Genomic DNA, 24,628 nt, shown 5'->3' with positions numbered 1-24,628 from the left:
TTGTTAGTGAAAGCAGGATGGGCAGGGGAGAGCCTGGTGCTCTGATGCATGCTCCAGTGGTAATGCATCCCTTAATGTCATCCTGCAGCCTTCAATCCTTACACTGTCACAGAGCTCAGCTAACAGGAAGGACAGCACATATGAATATCAGCCAATGCTATTCAAATAATGCAGAAAAATGTTTGCAGAAGCTAAGCATGCAGAATATTTTCTAACACCAATAAATATACCAGCACTCTGTCCTAATAATTAAATATTCATTGGGCTATAGAGACACACATACAAGAGACTGATTTGATAACCTGCCAGCTGGGGAATATTTGCGGAATGTAAAGGAGCTAGGGTCAAGTCCCTACTCCAGTCAATAGTTAATAATTCACGCTAAGTGGGACAGCTTCAAGAGGAGACAGAGTGATAACTCTCTTAAAACGTGATAGCCCAGTGGTTAGGGCATTCTCCTGGGTAATCACAGTGCCCTCGTTACATCTCTGATTCAGAGCAGATATACAAGCAATATGAACTTGTGTCTCTTTCAGTGCAAATGATTGAGTTAAGTGAGAACTTCATCCAGGCTTTGCTTGCACACAAAGCAGGTGCCTAAGTCAGCTTCCGAAATCTGTGCATACAGATTCACAGAGGAGAGAAGCATCCCCTCCAGCTGCAGAAGCTCAGTGCCAAATGCTCTTGAATGGCACAAACTGGAAAACATCTAATTCCTCAGCAGTCTCTGTGGAGCACAGAGCAGTGACTGGTTAATTTCCTGCCTTGGACAGCTGCCTCACCTGGACAATATGCAGAGACCCCAGGAGTTCCTCTCCCGCTTGCAGCAGAGGTTTGCAGGAGCATGGACATCTCATTTGATTTAAATAATCTAAACGTAAAATTACTGAGACTAGCCATTAATGAAATCTGGGACTTGAGTCAGGTTTTCTGGTTATTTTTTATTTTTTTATTGGAACACCAGAAGAAGTTAACATTTACATTTATGCTATCTCTGACTCAACATATAAATCACTCTCTTGGCAAAATAAGCACAGAAGAAAATAGATAACTTCCTCCATAAAGAAAAACAAAAGCAAATGAACAAACAAAAAACACTTCACAGTAGAAGCCACTGTGTAGAAGAAACACATCTATTTTTTTTCCTGTTTTCTTGTATTTGATCTTTTCTTGGACAAGCAGTACTTTTCTTCCTCCTTGATATAGTATCTTCTAGTATTAAGTATCTTCCCTACAGCACAAAACCAAAAAGTGTTCTCAAAATAAACTCATTTAAGCCATTTTTAAGTACCAATGAGGGGTTGCACTCCAAAAGTACCTTCAGATGTACCTGAGCTGTTTAATGATTAACTTGCAAAGTGATAGAAAAAATCAGGGACAAAGTAAACCCCAGTTAGGTAGTTTGTTTTATAAAGTAAATATGTTAAGAAAACAGCTCTTGATGTTATTACAAAGCGGTTAAATACTAACAAGTGCTGTCGAATGGATTATATTTGAGCTTTATTATGCCAAGAATGATTGGCCTTTTGCCTGATGATGTAGGGGGACTCTTAACGGGATGAAGAGGTTGTTAACATAAAGTAATGTGTCTTTCAACTAGGCATGCAAATGTTCAAAGGGGATAACTATTTGAGCTTTTTTTAATTTTACATTGGCTCTTGATATTTAAATATACATCCTTTAATGTTATAATTGAATTTCCACTACATTACAGGAGTGTAAAACTTTTTCAACCAAACTACAGTAGACCTTAAAAATCAGTTATCTAATGTTAACCTTCAGAGATGCATCCGTGTAGCATAAAGTTCTACTAATTCCATCAATTACATTTCTTACAATGCTTGATCCTGCAAAATATCAGCTATCTCTTCTGTATGCTTCATGGATTCCACTGGAACCATAGGTATAGCTGCAAAAACTGCAGTTCCTATTTTATTGCCTTGTGATATAGCCAGTACGTGGGAGACTCAGAAGCAACTTTCTTTCCTCATTCATGTGAGAAACTAAGTTGTGTTTTTGCAGTAGAGAATTACTTTTCTATATTCTAAGCTAGCTGTGTAGTCATAATAAGGAGAAATGCTAAGTAGATAAGTGGACAGTAGAAGGCCTCACTGTTCCAAAATAAGGTGGAAGCTTGAGAAAAACAGGATGAGCAGTGTGGGAACAGTAAAACAAAGATCACAGGTTCTCAAAACATAAGAAAGGGGAAAAAAAGGGGGGGAAAGGGAGAAATTAAAGGCTTGAAAAAAAAAGAAAAATTGTACATATATGGTATAGAGGAACGTCGAGTAGCTTGTGAACCTGTAGTACTCAGCCAGTGAGGAAACAGGGGAGGTGATCAGGTGTCGGGTAATAGGGAATAAAAGGTTATGATTTGTTTACTGTAATGCGCTCCTAATTGGCAGGACGCCCACCATTGCAATCGTGAATAAAATAGCTTCACAGAAGATCCTGTCTGAAGAAAATTATTTGAGATTTTTCTCACATTCACAACTTGTAATGCTCTCAAAGGAAAACAGACGGCAAATCCCAAATGTACAGCTCCACTGTATCTCTCCCTCTCACTGATTTTAGGGCTCATTTACTAGCAGCCATTTGGGTGCATTACAATGTGTAAGTTTCTTGTATTGATTTTAAGAAGACACATAGCTCTAGCCACACTATCAGTCTGCCCAAACACTCCAAGGCAATGTACCCAGGATAAAACCCCAGTGCAAACATTAGGCCTACATGGAAAAGTTACCTGCATTGGATGCAAACTCATAGCTAGAATAAACAGATTGCTGCATTGTTTAAACCATCAGATTCAGGTTTTTAATTGTTTTGTTCCCTTAAATATGTCATGCAATTTAAGGAACCTGAATCATCAACAGATACATTATCCTCATAGTCTCATTATTATCCAGAAGACTGTCCATGCTAAGCGTGTACACATCAATGTAATATATTGTGTCTATATCTACAATAATGTCATAATGTACATAGACGCTACAGTGTCTCTTGCTTTCAATCTGATTCAGTTAACTTCCCTCTGATGGCACTGGCTAAAGGTTCACTGCAACTTCCCACTGGATTTTCTGCTCACAAATCCAGCTACACCGACAGTAACGTTAACACTCAGATGTTAGCATTTGCCTAGCTTGTGTTTAGCCTGCATTTAAGATGCAATGGTTTTATTTGTTTAGTTCTGATGATTCAGATCTCTGCTAATAATGACATTAAACAAGAAGTCACACAACCCTCAAGGGATGAAAAGAGATGGCTCATAAAGGAATGGTAAGAGGAAGTGGGACAAAAAAAATGCCCTGACTCAGGGAGGAATTGGGAGTTAAAAAAATAAACTAAATACAATGCAAAGGGCAGATAACAGGTAATAAATATTTATTGTTCACTAGCCTCTGACTGACAGTGTTATGATGCATTAAGCAGTCAGAACCAGTTTTTGTAGCCTACCACACCATGCTGTTAAGGAGCTCACCTGAGGAAGGATCTCAGATATAACTCTGCCTTTTATGCATGCTGCATAAGGTGCTGCCCTAACAAATGCAGCTTTCATACTCCATTCCATTCAAACAATATATCTATAAAAATGACGTTTATTTCTCTTAGTATTTATCAGCATTCTCCACAGCATCCTAGATACTCAAGTCTGGTTGCCTAACAAAGAGTATATGCGCTGTGAAGAATATCCTATTTTATGGGCATCCCTGTTATAATTTTCCTTGAAAATTATGAAGGCATTGCACTGTATAACATCATCAGACACAGGCAGGAAACTATGTGGTCCTTTCTCACATTTTCTAAATTTGTTTCCAAAGCCATGCTTGCATTTATTTATTTATTTATTTTAAAAAGTGTTTTCCTACTATGATATACCACCCTGTTTCTTGCAGGAAATAGTAAAAGCCAGTCATACCTCTACCGTCTTTTGTACTGAGGCTAAGTAAATATATTTAAGATTCTTGTCTTTGTCATCCTCTTTGTGTTCCTGCTTGCCATCAACAGATGTTTTGAATGCCATAGCTACAGGGGCTATGTATACTTTGTTATCTTCACTCTTTCAGTTTTTCTGAATTTTGCTTTCTGGTCCTCATACACTTACTTGTTCTATTTCTTTTGTACAGCCAGCTTCTGCCAGTCTATCATTGTAACTTTTTTATACTGCATTTCAAATACCATCTGACTGTCCTACTGGTAGAAGACAGACAACTTAAGCTTTTAAAGAAAACTAACATACTAAGAGGTTGGTGAGCCTAATTTACAGCCCGTTTAAAAATATCTCATGAAAATTTAGCCAGTTAAATTTAAATCTGGCACTACACATTTTTTATTTTGTCTTTTATTTATCTTATCTCCTGTCTTTGCGATTTGTTTAACCTCAGTTTAAGGCATGGTTAATGGATATTCATCATTCTGGGATAACACTTTCGATCCTGTATGCTGAATTTCATAATCTGACAGAAAATTATGAAAACTATGATTATGGATCAAAAAAATTCCCCCTTTTATTTCAGTATTTAACATTCATTTAAACGTCTTCAGAATGATGACACTGGTTAATCAGACAGTAGATGTTGGAACAGCTCAGATTAATGGTCTTAAGCTGCACTGAATATTAAAAGAATTTAAAAGTTTTGAACTATAAATCATGTGACTTCATTTCAATTGACTGAAAGCAATCCACAAAATCCACCTAATCCAACATGGTAAATTAAAATGTTTGCTTTTGAAGCATCTGTTTTGCACTGAGTTGCTTAAGCGCCCTAATCTCCAGAGCGGAAGTAATGATCCACCCTTAAATGTAAAACAGTTAAAGCATCTGTTTGGATTCTCTGACAACCATTTTGTTTAAATCACTACCTGGAAGGGTGGAAAACAATCTACTCTTGAGTGGATGCCTTTGTTAAAAGTGCAACCAAAAGCAAGTGCTAGAAGTACTCTCTATAAAACCAATTATCCCTCAAAACCCCAGGAGAAGGTAGGAGGGAAGCTCAAAGAATGCAGTTATTCAAAAAGACTAGTCGAATAAACAGCTTGTCTACAGGGAAGCAAACAGACATTGAAGGAGCACAAGTACAAGATAAATCCATGCCCTTGCCATTTAATCAAATATTTTGCAAACAGGAAACTCCAATGAGTAAAGTACAACAGAATGTGCAAGTTGTATAACACTGTTCTTATTTGCCAACATTCAAAGTAAATGGATCAAGTCTGTAACCTTTTCAGCGTAGCCTAGAGGGAAGAGGATTTTCCCATCCAACTTGTTCTAATTTGTTTTTAACTTCCTTCTTCCTTATGTCAATGCAGATTGACTAAGTTCAGAATTGACTTGGCATGTTGCTGGATCTGTGGTCATAACAGGCTACAGAAGATGTGGCCTGTGGCCACGAAGACAAAGTTCGGGAGCACCTCTTATGAAGACAGGCTGAGAGAGTTGGGGTCATTCTGTCTGGAGAAGAGAAGTCTCCAGGAAAACCTGAAGGTCTTCCAGTACCTAAAACGGGCCTTCCAGTATCTAAAAGGGGCCTGCAGGAAAGCTGGGGAGGGACTCTTTGTCAGAGAGTGGAGTCTCAGGACAAGGAGTAGTGGTTTTAAACTAAAAAAAAGGGTAGATTTAGATTAGATATTGGGAAGAAGTTCTTTACTCTGAGGCTGGTGAGGAACAGGTTGCCCAGAGAAGCTGTGGATGCCCCATCCCTGGAGGTGTTTGAGGCCAGGCTGGATGGGGCTTTGGGCAACCTGGTCTGGTGGGAGGTGTCCCTGCCCATGGCAGGGGATGGAACTGGGTGATCTTTAAGGTCCCTTCCAACACAAACTATTCTATGATTCTATAAAAGGCATACCACAGAGAACTTATGTAGTAAATCTAACTGCTGTCTATAAAGACACTCCGAGAGTTTATTTCAGAAACAATAATAATACATGTTAAAACAACGTACACATTTACTACATATAGATTACCAGATGGCATTGTCTTGAACAAAGGTACTAACATCAGGGGGAGGCCCAAATAGGCCATTTTAGAATTGGTGGGAAGAATGGACAAATCTTTGTAAGCCTTCTAAACCACTCCTAGGGCAAAGGGCAGCACTGTCAGAAGATGTTAGTTTCAATCAAGAAAACAGCAGATTCACATTAGCCAAGCTCCACCCATGACCAACAAAGCTTTGTGCAGCAGTGTGGGGGCTTGAACACATTAGTTTTGTACACTGAGTTTTGGGCTCTTCTGTAAGACTAAAGTAAAACACAGAAGTGCAAGCATCAGGATAAATCAGTTCTCACTCTACAAAAGAAAAGCTTTCAGCTTTTGATGTGAACTGAGATGATTTCCGGTCTTGTATCCCAGAATAACACCGAAGACATGGACATTATCAATCAGGACAGTATTGGAGACAGTTCACAGAAAATCAAGAATTCACAAAGGGACAAAAGTGTACTTAATAATAAGGTATGTTTTTTACTTTTTTCTTCTTTTTCCTTTGAGAGGTAAAATAAACACAGGTACTAGAACAACCTTATGTAAATTCATAAACCACAAATTCAATGTGAGTTGCTGTGATAGCACATCCAATACAGATATTTTAACAAAACATTAATTTGATTTAAAATTCATAAACTTACAGGGAAGCCAGTTCTGTTCTCAGAAATAAATTAACAACAAATATACAAACAAAATAGAAAATCGATAAGGACATGTAGGATCCAAGAAAAAAAAAAGTTTTCTAATGCCAAAATGGCTTCATACAAAATATACAACTGGCATCAGAAATGGTAGTCAGAGGGAATACTGGAGAGAAGATGCTGAACTGGAAGTATTTTCTCCTGAGATGTTGAAAGAGACTACCTGGAAACACTGTTTTTAGTGATACTATCTTTCAGTCATATAGGGTGTCATAGATATTGTTAAATACCTACTCATCCAAAATAAGGGAAATTTTAGAAAAAGGGGAAATTTCAAAAAAACTCAAACTGGAGGCAACAGCTCTGACTTGTGATAGACCAAAGAAAATCAACCAACCAAACAAACAAAAAGATGAGAATACAATAGAAATGACTTCAAAAACATGTCTATTTTGACTTCTTTTACTAGTAGGTTTGTCTAAGCCCACATTGTATGTGGGCCACACTATAAAGGCTGGAGTAACGTTAAAAAAAAAAAAAACAAACACATAGAGCTTTTTTGCCAAAATCAGGTATTTTTCTAGTGTCATATACTAGTATTTCCACATCCACACTTAGAAAATAATCTGCTATTCTGAATTTTTTGTTAAAAACATTAAGTAACTGTGTTGTAATCATACCTACTTATCAAGTTTGTTTATGGTACTTGAAGCCACACATAAGAAGCAAAGGTTTCCTGATGCTGGGTATTAATCTTCCACTGGGTTTTTCATATGAACAGAGGCAGCAAAGGCATGTTTTCCTCCTCTGTGCTCCTCAAAGCTTTAGTGATTCCAAATTTACAGTGATGGAAGGGATCACTCATGCAATTCTGATATGCAGACCTGGAAACTGGATCCTAGGAGAGGAATGTGGTAGACAATCTGCCTCTTCAAAAAAGTCATCAAGAAGGAAATTATCAAAAGAAAAGAGGACTTTCAGAACTGTTGGAAACTGCTGAAAATTTCAGAAAATTTGTGGCAGTCAATGAAAGCTCAATTTTAAGTCAAAAAAAGCTGCTTTCCAACTGAAAAGGTTCAGCTGGAAACATTCAGCCAGTACTTTGTACAAATATACTACATATACACATACCCTCACTGACACGTTCTCAAGACACACCATGCCTTGAGGCAGAAGAGTTTATCTGGGGACTCTGCAGACTGACTTTGCTATGCCCCTGGTGGTTGAAGTCTATATCCTCCATACAGCGCTTTGGTGAGCCTCAACAAGGACCAACACCTCCCCAGGAGCCAGATCTGGCTTTATGTTTGGCCAAAGAAAAAGAAAGAAAATGGTTTGGATCCATTCTCCCTTTTCCTCGTGCATTTGCATGGAGTTAGATACAAAGTGGTTTGATTTCAGATTTTCTAAATACTTTGATTTTTTTTTCTAAACTTCTTTGATTTCAGATTTTCGTAACACTTTTTAATGTAGACTTAGGAAATAATTTGTGACAATAAAGTAATAACATAATAATATTCTAGACCTATTTAAATACCTTGTAAACAACATGAAAAGATATGGATTGATGCTTTTTACAATGAAACAAAATTAAAAAATATTGAATCAATAGTAGAAAAAAATAGGTGACATTCTCAAGACAAATACTCCTTCCCAGCTTTCATCGCCCGGAAACTTTATGGCACCAGTGTATTCCACAGATTTAAAGGGCCAGGGTGTAGGTAGTATGTGATCCTCCTTGCCTGGGGAGGACAACACGGCATGGGGAAAAGGGACAAGGGAGCACAGTCTGGCCTGGATAACACAAAGCAGGTAGGTTGGTGATGGTGGTAGGGATGGAGGAGGGACATGTGGAACATCAGCATCATGCTACAGCTTGGAGAGTGGACAAGGTGCCATGGGGAGTGCAGTCATCTGCAAAACTGGATGCACAGCTCCTCAACCCAGAGGACAATTCACTCCTGATCTATAACATAGGCCTGAGCTTTTTCTATTTACATAATCAAAAATCTGTGAGAAGCATTGGCATGCAATATAACTTGAAGCCCAGGGAAAAATCAATCCACCAATCAACCGATACCCTCTGCACTCACTGTCCCTCAGGTGAGAAGTCCATCTTCTATAGCTACCGGGAGGAGTGCTCCCAGCTACCAAAACAATAGCAATTCAGCAGGCAGCAACATCTGCATTTTCAGATTTGCTCTATTTCATAGTTGATACCAAAGAGAGAAAGAAATTAATGTAACTTAAGGGTGCAGCTCCACACAGTTACGAGTCCCACCCATCCTGCCCTAGAAATTTCAGTTAAGAGGACCGAGAGATTCCTATCTGTGTTTCAGTGGGATTTGTTGTAAGGGAATTAATAGCAATTTCAACATATGTACTCCTACATACCATTTTAATTACAGGCCATGCATCTGTCCTTTGTCTTGTGCCCGTGAGCTGTTTTGCTTCAAGTTTCTTGCTGGAAACAGTGGGCTTGCCAGGACTCTCAATGGAGGCCCCAGCATGGGCAGAAAAGCCAGGCCAAAGGCAGGGTCATGCTCCAGAGCATGCTCTGGTATACAAAAAGCAGCCTGGGGAACAGGGCTGGCATAAATAATTGTGACATAGGAAAGGTAAATTTCCACGCAGCCTGCCACTGCTCCAAGCTGCATTGGATTTTTTCCTCCCTAGAGGGTAGCACATCACCCAGCATGGAAGGAAAGCACTGCTTGCTTTTGTGGTAGTCTCCAGCGTGGAGCACATGACTGGTCATGCTGCTCTGACTGGGTGTTAAAACCAGAAGCAGGACAGCAGCAAGGCACACAGCAATGGAGTTGCTGTGCCGCCTTCAAATGCTCCAGGGCTCACCTGGGACCCCGCTGACTGCAGGCCCCACCACAGAGCCTGAACGTGGCCTGCCGTGAGCACCGAGGTACACACGGGTGGGACTGGCACCTGGTGCGCCTCCGAGCAGCATAGTGCCACTGCCCAGCAGCCATGTAGGGAACATCAGGGAAGCCATGTAGCTCCCAGATGCCATGAGGACAGCCACCAAGCATGACAGAGAGAGCCCTATGCTTGGCGCAGCACTGGAACAAAATTTGCTGTGGTTTTGGCAGAGAAATGGGAACTATGCAGAAGATGCAAGTGCTCAAAATGAGAGATTAAGAGAAGAGCTTTGTAGTGTTCCTGATAAGAAACTGCCATGTTAGACTGCAAATATATACTTCAAGGTAAGATTAGTAACCTAAAGTAATTAATTAAGGATAGGGGGAAAAATGGATGTTTTCCTACAAAGGGAGATCCAGGTACGAAACAGGAATACATCCTGGAGTTTATGCTAGGCCCACTGGCCGTAGTGAAATAAGCTTCAAGGCGAAGGCAAGGTATCAGTACAAGTGCCTGTTTTTGCAAGCCATGTGAATCCAGACTGCCACAGGCACCATGCTTGCCTGCGCGTGGGCCTGGAAACAGCAGGCCCCCAGCATCTCAGGCCATGCCAGGACACAGAGCCCCAGGCTACCCTGCATGCAAAAGCTGTGAGACCCCGCCGGCCTGCCCCATGCACAGCACAGCTAGCCAAAAGCAAAACATGCAAAATTTATTGAATTTGTAGCTGAGATCACACTGTGGTTGTTCAAAATATGTATGTTATTAGGAGACAGACTTACATGGAGCAAAAAGGTGTATCTCTGATGAGATTGTGCTGTCAGGACAAATTTCAAGTTTCTGTTGCTTTTCTAAGGAGTAAATTAATTGGCTTAGCTAATTGTTTTAAATGCTAACCCCTAAAATTTAACCATTCTCCATAAATAAAATTTCCATTCAACTATATTAAGGTTTGGCAAATAGAGAAGTAACAAAAACAAGCAGTCACTAATGGGAAGTGTTGAGCGATCTCAGCACTTGAGGGTGACAGAGCACTGTCACAGGTTGTCCAGAGAAGTTGTGGCATCACCTTCTCTGAAGATACCCAAAACCCTCCTGGGTGCCATCCTTAGAAATATGCTGTAGGTCATCCTGCTTGGCGGGAGGATTGGACTAGATGATCTTCAGAGGTCCCTTCTCCCTTCCAACCTCAGCCATTCTGCGATTCTGTGATCTGGTTAGTAGGCAACCATACTATCTCCACCCCTAGCATTCACTCTTCAGTAGGTATGCAACACAATTTGTACAGGTGCCTCTTTAACTCCAAGTAACACTAGAGGGTTTTTGTCCTTTATTTCTTCTTTCAAAATTGTGTGAAAGTCTTGGAAAAGTTTGTAACTCAGAACACTGGTGAGTTGGCAGTCATGGTCTAACTAGTGCATTTGCCTGCTAGTTATCACAGCGTTGGTGGCAGAAAGGAGAGTTGGAGCTGTGCTCACAATGCAGAAGGAAGTCTTGTGACTGCTTCAGCCATCTGCCTGCGGGGATTTGTGTTTTTCACGTTACTTAACAAGCATGCACCCTTCTCACAGCATTGGTACTGATCTGTTTTCCAGAAGGATGAACACATCAATATTGAGAGTGATCTGCATGAAAACAAACACGACTCAGCAGCTGAGGAACAACCACACTTAAAAGGGTAATGTCTTTTGGATGAGTAAGTGTTCTATTCACTTTATTCCAGCCTAAGCAGTCAGCAGCCATTGTTTCTGCATCTGGAGCAACAGCTCAAAATTTTACAGCTGTGTCCCTGTGCAACACAGACTTTTGTATCACAATTTGGGTAATACAGAAACACATTGTATTTTAAAAGATTATACCTTTCAACTGACATGATTATGGAACACTTCTAAAACCTTGCAAATTAAAGGAGCAATTTTATTTCTTTTTAAAATTAGCTGTATGTCCAATATTTCTGTAAGGGCATTTTTAAAAGAGGCCTTAAACAGTATGCTCTTGCAGGAAGTGGAAGATTCACTATTGTCAGATTCACTACTTCAGTTTACATAGCTATTTACCTATTTACTCCACTGCAAATTATGAGTAGAATAGATGTTAAAAAAAAAAAAAAGACATTTTGATCTGTTAGAAATTTTACACTTCATTAGCAGTAACACTAAATGACTACATAGTGAAAGTACACATTTTACTTGGGGATTAGTATTTTGTCAAAAACTACAAACCCTGTATAAGAAACTCAAAAATTTAAGATAGAATACATAAAATTTTACTTTAACATTTTAATATTTTTCTGTCGTATTGAAACTTCATATAAATCCTCATAGAAGTCATACTTAATTTTTCTGCTGATTTCTATTTCTGCACTCTATTATACATTACGCCATTTCAGCTTTGAACCTATGTTTCTATCAGCATATTCTAGGAACTGACTTGCTGGATATCCTAAATAGGAGTTTGTCTAACTCACACTGAACTACTTGAAATGATCTCATGCTTGTAGAAATGATACACTTATATACAGAAGCAGTAATTTTGGTGACTTCATTTATGCTTCTGAGTTGTACTGAGAGAACTTTAAAGACTTCTTAATACAATAAGGTTTGCTGTTGACATCATATTATTAAAATACTGCTTCAAAGAGCCAGCAAAAGTCTTTAGATATCACTTGAATTTTCTCTCGTTTCTATTCTATGTTATTTGGCGATTTTGCCATTCCTGTAGCAGTACATAACATGAAACAATTTCTTGTTTAAAACACTTTGGGTCTTCTCTACCAAAACAAAAGGTGATATTTAGTAGATCAAACACCAGAACGACTTACTAAGAGTCACCAGTGGCAAGTATCTGGTGTCTATCCAGAAGTAAATTAATTGCACAGGCAAATGTTGGCACAGAAGTGCATGTACAAGGTCTGCCCTCTTCAGACCTCAGCCTCTGCCTTGAGAGAGGCAGAGGTGGGTAAGAGATGAAATAGTCATTTTCATAGAATGGCTCAGGTTGGAAGGGACCTTAAAGATAATCAACTTCCAACTCCCCTGCCATGGGCAGAGATGCCACCCAGTAGATCAGGTTGCCCAGGGCCTCATCCAAGGTCTTGAACACTTCCAGGGATGGGGCATCCACAGCTTCTCTGGGCAACCTTTTCCAGTGCCTCACCATCCTCTGAGTGAAAAATTTCCTCCTAACCTCTAATCTAAATCTCCCCTCTTTTAGTTTAAAACCATTTAAAACCTTGTCCCGTCATTATCTGACTGAGCAAAAAGTTCCTCTCCATCATTTTATAAGCCCCCTTTCGTTACTGAAAAGCTGCAATAAGGTCACCGCCTTCTCTTCTTCAGACTGAACACCCCCAGATCTATCAGCCTTCCTTCACAGGAGAGGTGCTCCAGCCCTCTGACAAATACTGTATGTTTGTCATTTATTTTGGTTTATTTGTACTCCTGTGGAGACCCAAGGGCTAACAGGTTTAACTCACAGGGTTTTATTGTTTCCTAGGTCCCCTTGTTCTTCCAATAGTAGAAGGTATCATGGCCTTGAGCTGCAAAAGCTTTTTGCATACTGGAAGCTGAAGAGCACTTTGCTCTATTTTAATTATATTCAGGCTACTGCTTGTCCTGTGTTGTTGGATTTGTTCTTGGGGTTTAAGTTTATTTTTACATTGAGCACCTGACAAGGGCAAGGTAGCTCTAAAAGCATGCCCTAATGTGATTTAATGTATTCCTTGTGTCTGGTTAAAAGAAGTATTCACAAAGTGCCCCTTAATTTCAAATGCATCCATTTCTTTCAACTGAACAGCTTGTGATCCGAGACACAAAACCTTTGAAAGATCAGTCTGGATAACAATGATATGCAATATGCACAAGGTGGTAGCATTCACTTGGAGAGTATGTGCAGACCAGAACAAGGACTTCTGAGATGCAAAATGAAAGCCAAAATAGTTTTGGTATACAAAAATGTTTCACATTAAAGTTCTCTTTTAAATGTGCTTAAATGACATCTGCTTTTTCAACATCTTCTATTAAGTAAAAGCCAACAGCAGTGTGCTGCACTTTAAGCCCCTAGGGTCAGTCTTTAACAAACAGTGTTTATTTAGTAAAGTAACCAAACTTCATTAAGAAGATGATTTTTTCTGTCCCCGTTCAGAACAGAGCTGTATATTTATAACATATATGCCTGAATTTTTAAGATATGCTGATACCAACATGATAACCACTAAAAACTAAAATAACGAAGGAGGGAAAGATGTTAGATTAAATAAGAAATTATAAAGAATTGTAATCTTAAAATAATGATTTTAAATGCCTTTTATGTCTTTTAAAGGACTCAAAAGACATAGTAACAGATAATAGCAACTATTTTTTCCTTTCTTTTTTTCTTTTTTTTTTCTTGACGGAAGAACAATAAACTTGATAAAGTCACTCTGGCTTTTTTATGCCAGTGTCTTTCATTTCTACTTTTTTTTTTTCTTTTCCTGTTATATCTAATCTCTGCTGAGATTGAGTGGCTAACCTAATGTTCTAAAAAGTAAAAGCAAAGAATTATTATTTGTGAAGTAACAGGAATTCCTAGGAAAACAAACAAACAAATAAACAAAGAAAACCCGAAATATAAAAAGCTATCAAGATATCTCAGAGGTCCTGTTACTCTTTGAACTGAACACATATTTTCATTCTCTACTGAGTGCTAATGTAAATTAAGTTAATGTTCCTTGTTTTTCTCCTTTTTTTTTTTTTTTCTTGAAGTGCAGAAAAGTAGGGTATTCATGCTGAATTTCAGCATGCATCTGACTCCAGCTACAATTAGTTTCCCAACAAGTACAGTCTGGATTATTAGCTACTCTAAACACATCACCGTCTTTGTAGACGTTAAGGCTATGAGGCACCACTTTAGAGAGACATAAGCTATAGCTGTGATTTCTTTTTCAGCTTGAACAATACTGAGGCACTTATTTAGCTAAAGCTTATGTAACTAAAATACACCCACATCATCAGTGTATTTAACATTGGAAATCTGTGCTGAATTAATTCCCTTAACTGCTATTTCCCTAAATCTCAGCCTTTCTCATGAAATCACTTTGTGTTACTCTTGGTGAAATGAGAAAAAAATAAGAAAAAAATAAGAAAAAAAAAGAAGTATTTTATAAGGGGAAGAATAGACACTAGGAAAGGACATTCAAATATTAAAAAATATTTTACCTTCTATGAACTGATGAGTCTTAGATTAAAGGTTAGTGTAAATAAATTTTCAAATCCAGAAGCATCTGTGAACACTATAATGTTTTAGATTGATACTGGTTTTTGCATCCACAAGTGCAGATTGAAGCTACATGCTTTAAGACACACAAACTCTTTAAAATTATTTATTTCTAGGAATGTTATATTTTCATAGGAATGTCACACAATTATTTTTTCAGCCTTCCTTCAAACCTCCTCTAACCTATTACCTTGGGCCTTTGCAACTATAGCAACACTTCTCCTCCACACAGCAGTGCTGGGCTGACTGTACTAACAACTTTTGTGGGTCTAGTAATGGACACAGAATCTTTATCTACCTACCTAGTCTGCACTAACCTTGTAAAACAGGCCTCCTCACAGAAGAACTGTACTATGGAGGCTGGCAGAACTGGCCTGCTGACTTTGGCCCTTCAGATACCTGCCAAATTTTCCTTTTTACTTGTTTAACATCAAACGAGAATTCCCTCCCAAAAAAGTTTTGCAGATATCAAAATGATTTTATTTGGCACTTAGGGTTCCAAATTTATTTCTTACTCTGGTGAAGAATAGTCCAGCAGAGAAATTTTTGTCAATTTAACCTGATGTTCCTGTGGAAACTACTTTTTTAATCTATAGCTCAAGTTTCTGTTCTGTTTGTTTTTCACATTTTCCTAGGCCTTTAGAAAAGAAATATGATAAAGCCTGTGATTTTTACAAGAAACATAAAACCAGAATCAACTATGTGATCTATGGAATATTAATATCAGGTACAGTATATTTCACTTAGTGTTGCTGAAGCCTTACTTATTTACCTGTACAAGGTTGTAGATTATGATTTTCTTCTATTTGATACAAAAACTCTTGACTATCTTAAAAAATGCATTCGAAAAGAGGTAAAAGTGAATTTAGTCCCAGAGGAAGTTCCAGATTTCAAACCTCCACTCGTTCCCGAACACAACAAAACCACAAACTTTGCTACACTGCTCCTCTAGCATGTTTTAACTCTGACTAACTGTTTTTCAGGGGATAAAAGGGTAGTTCAATCTCCATGTCTACTCAATTAATATCCCTCTTCAAGAAGCTAGTTAAATTACAGTGTTAGAAACTTGCTCAAATCGATGAAATCACTGTAAAAAGAGTCAGGGAACAACCTGGATGGAACGTAAGTCAGCAGGCTACAAATGAAAGCTTTCTGCTCTGACCCATATCACTCAATACCTACAGCAAATGTCTGCTTTAAGCAATGTTGTCTTGTATGTCAGCATGTAGTGCAATGTCATTCAATTATTCTTGTTTGTTACTTTCCTAATTATCCAGTAGGTTGGTTTGTTTTCTTCCACTTCACAAAGTTTATTTTTAAGATCTTCCTTTTGAACACTTAGTGAGAACATGTAGACCTAAAACATGCCCATTTGATAGGTATCAGCATAATGTAAAGTGGTTATATAAGAGACTCACGTACAGAATATCCTTTCCAACTAGCATCAGCTCTTCTTGCTTTGTAATAGTACAGAAGTATCCTGGCTCAAGAAAGGAGGTGAGTTCTAAGAATATGTCAGGGGTTCATACATTAATTCCATAAAAAAAAACTTGCCTTAAAAAAATCAGTAGTTCGTTCTTATTTGTCATAGACAAAATCAGATTAGTATTTAAAAGCACTTTTTCCATAGCCAGCATGTATAAGCATTGAAACTGCCAAATAACAAATGATTAATAACTACTTTATGAAATAAATACATAAACTGCTTTTAAGCTTCCCAGTTACTTCAGAGGGCCATCAAATCAGGCAACTGGCAAATGTTTTTAAATGTTTCTTCAAGTTTTATTGGATAAACTCGTCCTCTTGTGAAAGAGGAAACAAGATCTATTTTCTTCAATTCACTATTTTTACACAGGAAAAAAGCGTCTATATAGATGTGTTTGATTTTCCAAAATGATTAATGTAATTTATATGAAGTTGACCTGGCTGAGGTATGTATATTCTGCTTCCACAAAAGAAAGTTACCAAAGAACAATTCCACCATTTTCCAGCAATGCAGTTTCATATCAATGAACATAAGTAACAACACTATTTATGAAAGCTGAATTTCTCAATAGTTAGGCCAAGAGTCAGAAAAGCACTCAAGGCACTCAAAAGATAAGCAGAGGCCTGAGTTTAACCACGTCCTTAACACTGAATTTAAGATCTGATTGTGTTTCAAAAGAGACCAGACTGACGTGTGTTTTTGTTTCCGTGACAGCTTACTTGGCAGTAGTTATTGCGGCCTGCAGCTTGAATTTTCAGAGGGCCCTTCCTCTCCTCATCATTACTGTCCTAGCTGTCGTCTTCATCTGCTGGGATTTTTTAGTAGCAAAGTATGAAGACAGAGTTGCTGCATTTTTTTCCCCTGGAGAAAGATATTTGGAGAAACAGTGGTTTTGGCTGAAATGGTAAATATGAATGACTACCTATTTATATAAAAGAATAAAGTGTTAGTCAATTTACCTTTAAATCTTTCTTTAAGCTTTTGGCCCATAAGCCATGGGATGGATCATAAGCTCATAAGCCAAGATGGATCAGTCATAAAGAAAATGCAATAATACCAAATGATACTTACAGGTTTTTTTGTTTATTTATTTATTTTTTTTTCCAGTTTGGAGATGTCAGGCACACCCTTAATATTTTAATGCAGTAGTCAGGTGTCAAGAATCTTTACAGAAAAATAATGTCTGCTGCATTCATTCTACAAGCCAAAATGTGCCATTGTCGGCTGTTCAGAGAACTGAAGTTTGTTATCTAAGCACTACTTGTTCACATACCCCCATAGCATTGACCTCTAAGCTTTTTTACTTTAATCTTCAGGAGTCAAAACAGCTACATTTGGTGTTGTAATAAGGTCATACAATCTTATTTGGGATTGTAGACATTTATCCAGTTAGACAAATGGTAGATATTTAGATATGGTTGCTTTTTATTCCAAATATTCCTTAGCAGTTATCAGGAATATTTAACTTATTCCTGGGTAAATGGAGTGTGAAAGGAGGCCCACAGAGTTTCCATAGGCCAAAAAAAAATTCCTTAAAAAGAAAATGAAAGTGGTCAGTCACCTTCACTCTCAACTACATCACTTTCTCTCAGAGGGAGAAAAAGCTCTAAGGAGGAGTCATTCTGGGTTCAGGAAAATGAACCTGAATGAATCGTTTTCTTAAGATTTTTATATGGTTTTAACCCAGGAGCAGGAATTTCAAAGAAAGATGCTATAAAGATTGTAGTGCTTCTGCTTCCAAGTCACATTAGAGAGCAATTGCACACTAGTACCTACGTTAGACAATTTGGCAGCATCTCTGGGGAGAGGAGGAGCACAAAGACCAGGAGAACTCTGATGGGCAGATGGAACAAGTCAGGGTCAGTAAGTGCTGTATTATTATGCAGGCTGCAATCTGTAAATGGCGTGTGTCAGATTAAGTGCTTAACTGTAGGTCACAGATTCCAACAGGAGACAGAAAATCTCTCGGGTGCAGAAAGTGTTATTTAGCATTGCAATGGACAAAACGTTTTGTGAAGCTAGTTTGCAGTGTTTTTGATCTAGGTCTAAAACCAAAATTTGGGTATCTAGGTACCACTGGTATCACTGGAAGCTAAACAACAGCTAGACATAGGTAACATGAAAGAACTGGGACCCTGTTTAATCTTCCTCTCTGTAAACGGGATGATGTATTTCCTTGTCTCTCAGACTGTCATTGGGATAGTTACCCTAATACAGAAGTGTTGTGGTTTAACGCGGTCGGCAGCTAAACACCACGCAGCCGTTTGCTCACCCTCCCCACTCCCTCTCTGGGATGGGGGAGAGAAACAGGAAAGTGAAGCCTGTGAGTTGAGATAAAGACAGTTTATTAAGACAGGAAAATAATAACAACAACAACAAAACAACAACAACAATAAAACAACAACAACAATAAAACAACAACAAAACAACAATGATAACAGTACTACTAATAATAATGTGTAAGAAAACAAGTGATGCACAACGCAATTGCTCACCACCCGCTGACCGATGCCCAGCCTATCCCCGAGCAGCCGGCCCCCCACCCCGGCCAGCCACCCCTATATATTGTTTAGCATGATGTTAGATGGTATGGAATACCCCTTTGGCCAGTTTGGGTCAGCTGTCCTGGGTCTGTCCCCTCCCAGCTCCTGCTGCACCCCCAGCCTGCTCGCTGGCAGGACAGAGCGAGAAGCCGAAAAGTCCTTGGCCTGGTGTAAACACTGCTCTGCAACAATTAAAACATCAGCATGTTATCAGCGCTCTTCTCATCCTAATCCAAAACATAGCACCCTACCAGCTACTAGGAGGAAAATTAACTCTGTCCTAACTGAAACCAGGACAGGAAGCCAGACACAGTTCTATGTTAGTGGGGACCATAGAAACACTGAACACAGATGTGGCCAGTGCTCTTGTTATTTCTAAGATGGTTAAAATTGCTATGACTAAAAGTTATTTTTTAAACAGATTACAGCCAGTTGCAAAGTAAGCGAATTTCATAGGCCCATCAGTTAAATTGCACAATTCATTTTGAAATGAAATGAAATGAAAACCACACGATCAGGCTGACCTGCCCAGATCTAAGAAATGAATCAAGAGAGATGACATGAAGGGAAAAGGAGGATAGAGTGAGAAGAAATTTTAATTTCATTTAACAGAAATAATGCTCAGACAAAAGTCACTTGTGTTTTATTGTTTTTTCCCCACACTTTGACTTTGGGGACAGGGTCGGAGAACAATTCTAGATGCCAGCAAGGGATGTTGCTGTTAGAGTAGCATGAGTAGCACAAGTAAATATGGTTTCCTGCTTATGTACTGCTAAACATTTCAGCTTAAAACGTGCTCAGAGTTCTCGTTCACAGACAGCTGTAAATGTACAGGGGACAAGGGGAGCAGGAATGTCTGGTCTCCTTCACAATGTCACGCCTGACACTTTTTTCTCTTGCAGGGTGCTGTGTGCAGCTCTTATCATAACTATCATCCTCTGGCTCATCTTTGACACAGCGAAACAGGGATCCCGCCAGATGATCTCCTTTGGTGGGCTTGTGATGTATGTTGTCTTGATGTTTATCTTCTCCAAATACCCAACCAGGGTGAGTATCTAGTCTATTTTATAACTTTTGTATTTTGAGTTTAATGTCTCAAAATTATTTCCCTACCCTAATGCCGAGTTCAGTAAAAGTATCTTAAATCCTATGAACATCAAAATTTAAACTTGTCAGAGCACAGTGACATGTTTTACTTCTGAAAAAAGCCATTCTGATCTGACATCTTGGGAAGCACACACAGGGCTGTACCGGCAGCTGGCTCTCACTTTTCTGGGAGGCTACATCCTGTCCTTTGTACTAGCACTTCTGTGGATGGGGATGCATTTGCTCCCAGAGCATCATGGCAAGGCTAGGCATTTTACTCCATGCCTCAGCCAGAGCAGGCTCACCACAGCTCCCAAGATGTCACAGGAGCTTGTATGAATACATTATTGTCATATCAACTCAAATTGAGTGGAACTGGAGATGGGCTCCTCTTCTGTGGTTCTTACTGCCTCGTAAGTTTGATTCCCACTGCAAATGCCAAGCTCAGTCCCTCAGATTTCATTAACGTGTTCCCATAGGCTTGTTGATGCCATTTATTTTAATTTTCCAGCTGAGATGTCCACCTTAATACTCTGCACTGATTTGATACTACAACGGGGTTAATTCAGCCACCACACCTCTCACCTCAGCTTTTATCCCTGTGTGTATGCCAACCATATAGTGTCTGCTTTTACTGGTTGTGTATTAATCTACTATCCGGGTCATCACGTTTCACCATTTTTTTAACACTCCTACATTTGTGCTGAGGATTTGCTTCACAGATATAGCTCCCTCAGCATGGACTGGTGGCCCTGCCACTCCCCATCCTTTACAACTGCTACTGCCTCCAGCTGATGTTAAAACTTGTATGGTCCAAATGCTTTGTGCTTTCCCAGGGGTTCTTGTTACACCTAATTGGCTTGTGTTATTCAAATATCATCTGACTAAATTAGTAAGTGCCATCTCAGCTCTTTGCCTTGTAAGTTATCAGATATAGATTCGGTGTTCATAAAACAAAGATGTTTACTGAGGCAGCAGAACAGAAATCTGAAGTATAGTAAGGAGGGACTGGTCACATACTGCCACAGTTTTTCAATCAAACTATCTTTATACCATATGAGTTGCAATAGCCAACACTAAGTAGCTCTCAACTAGCCAAGCTGTTTAAAGCTGGGGAAGATGAATATGGTTGAAATTACTTTAAAAATAGTAAAATCACTTTATTCCCAGTCCAGATATGTGAAGATTCCCTATGGTTAGTTACTTTTTTTTTCTGATGTTTCCACTCCAGATAAAAAAAAAAAAAAAAAAGAAGAATCATGTCAAAGTAACACTTGTCTGCTGCCATCATGTATATTTCATACATCTTTAAGCTGTAACACAGGAAGAACAGTTTCTCCTTTTCTTTCTCCTTGTTTACTTGCACTCTGTAATTGTGAAATGGACATGTTCTTACTTATCTAGACAGGTTTTCAGCATCTAGCTCAGATAGAGACAACCACATCTCAGACCCTTTGAGCCCCCTTGAACATGTTTTGGCAGCTGCTGCTACCCTGAAGTAAGCCAGACAATCCTTACATTATTTTAACAAACATCTAAAGTATATTATATATTTAAATAACAAGTGGTTTTTCTCTTTCTTTTTTATTATTTTTATTTTTCTGTCCATCTAGGTTGCTTGGAGACCTGTATTTTCGGGAATAGCAATGCAGTTTATTCTTGGAATTCTTATTCTGAGGACCAAAGTGGGGTTTGATGTATTTAACTGGCTAGGAATTCAGATCCAGGTAAACTACTTGACAAAAACATTTATTTTTTTATATCATTTTCTGTCTTAAGATTCTTACATAGCAGTCAGGCAATGCAATGATCCATTTGCCCTGGGATGTTTCCCCAGATGATAAAAACTGAGATCTCAGAGTGGTAATTAACAACCTGAATTCAATCTTCTCACTTCTGTTTTGCCCAATTAGCACAAGACCTTGTGGGACAGCTTTATAAGTAATGACCAGAGTAACTCTGTTAGTGTCTCTACTTTCCTTGGATTAAAATCATAACTTGCATCCCTCCAAACACACAGAAAAACTATTCTTCTGTGACACTTATAGAAACTCTTAGACTTAGTCCAACTCCAAAACATTCTTCTGATAATAATGCTGTGATTAAAAGCCTTGGGATTTAGCAAGGCAGAACAATCATTATCCTCAGAATAGCACAGGTCGTGGTCACAGTGGCATTTCATAGTTCTCACAACACGTAAAAAACTAAATTCAAGTAGAAGTGGCAAAATCCACAGTTGGGACCAGACAAAACAGCTCGCTGCATGCAGTAAGGGATCTTTAGGGAGGTGACAAGATCCTGCCACAGGTGTCTCTACAGCAGTCTGCAGGCACAATTTCTTGTTTAAAACGTCCATTGCTGAAAGGTAATAATTAAGATAAATCCAAAAAGCAGGTCAGAGCGTACCCACTGAAGGACATTCAGACTTTCCACCCCAGGGATACTACTCACACAACTGTTCTTCACAGTACAGATAATTAAGTGCATTTAAATCAAGACAGTGCAGAATGTACCGTTTCTGTGAGAGAGTGAAGGCACAGGTCTGACGTCTGTCTGACTGCTAATCTGTAAGCAGCAGGAGTCATCCGGGCTTTGTCACCACATTCTCAGCCTCCCCTTCCAATTTCGACTGAAGTGGGTCTAGTGCCCCCTTTTGTTAGCTCCGTATCGTTTACAGCTGCTCCTCGCATAACTCGTTACTCTGGCTATTACATTTCCATTTTAAACAGAATCATTAATAGCATATGTTGTCATCAGGAATATAAAACTGCACCACAATACCAAAATTAAAAAGAAAAAGCTTCTTTTATGACAGCTTTTGGCTACTATTTTTACAACTCATTAGTTCAACCATTAAATTTAAACTGTAATTTATTGTACATATTAACATTAAGGGAGTGTAGAAATACACCACAATATCAGGATTAAAAAATACATTTTTATTTTATTGTAGTTTATTGCCTTTATTTTGTTGGGTACGACAGGAAAGCTTGCCCTGTGCTTTTCATCTACACAGTTTGAAATAATCTGCATTCATAGAGGAACAGAGCAGAGACCCCTGATTCAGCCAGACACAGTCAGTTAAGCCTGGACTCATAAAGAGCAGAGCACAAGCTCCTCAGACCTCACCAGATAGCTGCAGGAAGACTAGCAATATTTGCATATTTTTTATCATGGACATGGAGCCTATGACTAATTTCCTTTGCTTTCTGGTTGTAGACTTTTCTGGAGTACTCTGACACAGGTGCTAAGTTTGTGTTCGGTGAAAAGTATACAGATCATTTATTTGCTTTTAAGGTAAGGAAGCTTTTATATATACTGTACAGACGGATAGGCAACAGAGAAAGGAGGAGTATGCTTGGGAAATATATATCTTGTGATACCAGTGCAGTAACCAAACAGATCAGCTAAGAGGAAAACTCTTCCTTATTCTACTCTGAATAGAAATTTTGGAAACCTCGCATATCAGGGATTGTAGTGATAGGAGAAGGAGTAATGGTTTTAAACTAAAACAGGGTAGATTTAGAACAGATATTTGGAAGAAATTCTTTAATCTGAGGGTGGTGAGGCACAGGAACAGGTTGCCCAGAGAAGCTGATGATGTCCCACCCCTGGGAGTGTTTAAAGCCAGATTAGAAGGGGCTTTGAGAAAGCTGGTCTAGTAGGAGGTGTCCCTGCCCATGGCAGCGGGGTTGGAACTGGATGATCTTTATGGTCCCTTCCAACCCAAACCATTCTGTGATTTTGTGATTGTGTGATAAAGCCCTTCATTTATTGCCAGGCGCTGAGTGAGGTTACACTTGTTTAGTCCAGTTACAGCAACATATATCACAAGTATACAAGACTTTGGGATATGTTTCTACAAGGAATAGGTTAAAAGGCTCCTCCCTGGTCCTGCTGAAACAAATATTATCTCAAGCCTATCTTTCCCACCCCTCCACAAGTAAAGGTGCTATATTATGTTATGTTGTTATGTTGTCCTATTCTAAAGTGCTGCGTAGACCACTGCCTCTCAGACATTGCCCCTGTAGAAGTGGAGAGCCTAGTTTTATCCTTATACCTAGTAGAAGGGGCCCATGCATAAGCACAAAGAATTGCATTGAGTCATGTCTGGCATTCATGTGATCCCATGGAGATTCCCCTGCTCTCCCTTAGAATTTGTAGGGAAACTGTTGTAATACAGCTCTATGTTCTTTAACATGTAACAGCATGCTGTCTGGTTTTGTTCCCACATAGAGTCCGTGCCATGACACTTACTAGTCTGGAATCAAGAACATTTATATGTTCAAAACAACATCAACAACAACAAAAACAATGCAAAATGTATAAGGACTCTATTAGGGACCATTCCTCTGATCAGACAGAGACTACTGTCAGGAACTTCAGACATCTGACCATGGGCTTACAAAATTTTTATCTTCTTTCTTGCCTGAATGTGGTATTCCAAACTAGATACATTTCACACTTAGCACTATCACTTCTTAAAAATAAAAAATAAAAATAAAAATAAAAAAGGTGTTACCTATAAAATATGCTGTTACTAAGAATACTCATAATAATTTAACAGGGAAAAAAAAAAAGCATTTCAGCAAGGAATAGAAATTACATTTTAATTACAGTATTTTCTCTTCCTTCTGGTTCCCTTTTCGGTCTTCTCTCACCTGTACTCTATTAAACACTCAAATGGCAACTTGCATTCAAGGTTACATATTTTGGGGGTGAAATGATTTTATCCCTAACCCCATCCCAAATGCTATTTTTCCTG

The 24,628-nt window shown here is 38.8% G+C and overlaps 1 protein-coding gene and 1 long non-coding RNA gene across 5 annotated transcripts in view; one reads left to right on the top strand and one right to left on the bottom strand.

The window, feature by feature from the left end:
- The window catches only part of SLC28A3 (solute carrier family 28 member 3), a 46,120-nt gene that overhangs the window by 1,126 nt on the left and 20,366 nt on the right, over positions 1-24,628 (top strand). The window contains exons 2-9 of one of the 4 annotated variants that reach the window (XM_080574721.1): positions 5,308-5,482; positions 6,347-6,448; positions 11,091-11,173; positions 15,384-15,475; positions 16,949-17,138; positions 19,680-19,824; positions 21,477-21,590; positions 23,083-23,160. In XM_080574721.1, the coding sequence (XP_080430847.1) occupies positions 5,372-5,482; positions 6,347-6,448; positions 11,091-11,173; positions 15,384-15,475; positions 16,949-17,138; positions 19,680-19,824; positions 21,477-21,590; positions 23,083-23,160 (915 nt within the window). In that variant the 5' untranslated portion in view covers positions 5,308-5,371. Of the gene's footprint in view, positions 1-5,307; positions 5,483-6,346; positions 6,449-11,090; positions 11,174-15,383; positions 15,476-16,948; positions 17,139-19,085; positions 19,217-19,679; positions 19,825-21,476; positions 21,591-23,082; positions 23,161-24,628 lie in introns of those variants that run through there. The other 3 variants (XM_080574722.1, XM_080574723.1, XM_080574724.1) reach the window with 3 other exon arrangements.
- LOC308185961 lies at positions 21,597-22,909 on the bottom strand. Its single transcript, XR_013943851.1, has 2 exons — positions 22,377-22,909; positions 21,597-22,221 (listed from the first exon to the last, which is right to left on the bottom strand). It is a non-coding gene; the product is annotated as an uncharacterized lncRNA (long non-coding RNA).

The sequence above is a fragment of the Anser brachyrhynchus genome (assembly GCF_964034855.1).
Source record: "Anser brachyrhynchus genome assembly, chromosome: Z".
Lineage (NCBI taxonomy): Eukaryota > Metazoa > Chordata > Aves > Anseriformes > Anatidae > Anser > Anser brachyrhynchus.
Note: the sequence above shows the minus strand (reverse complement) of the source record. Positions and strands in the feature narration are given on the sequence as shown.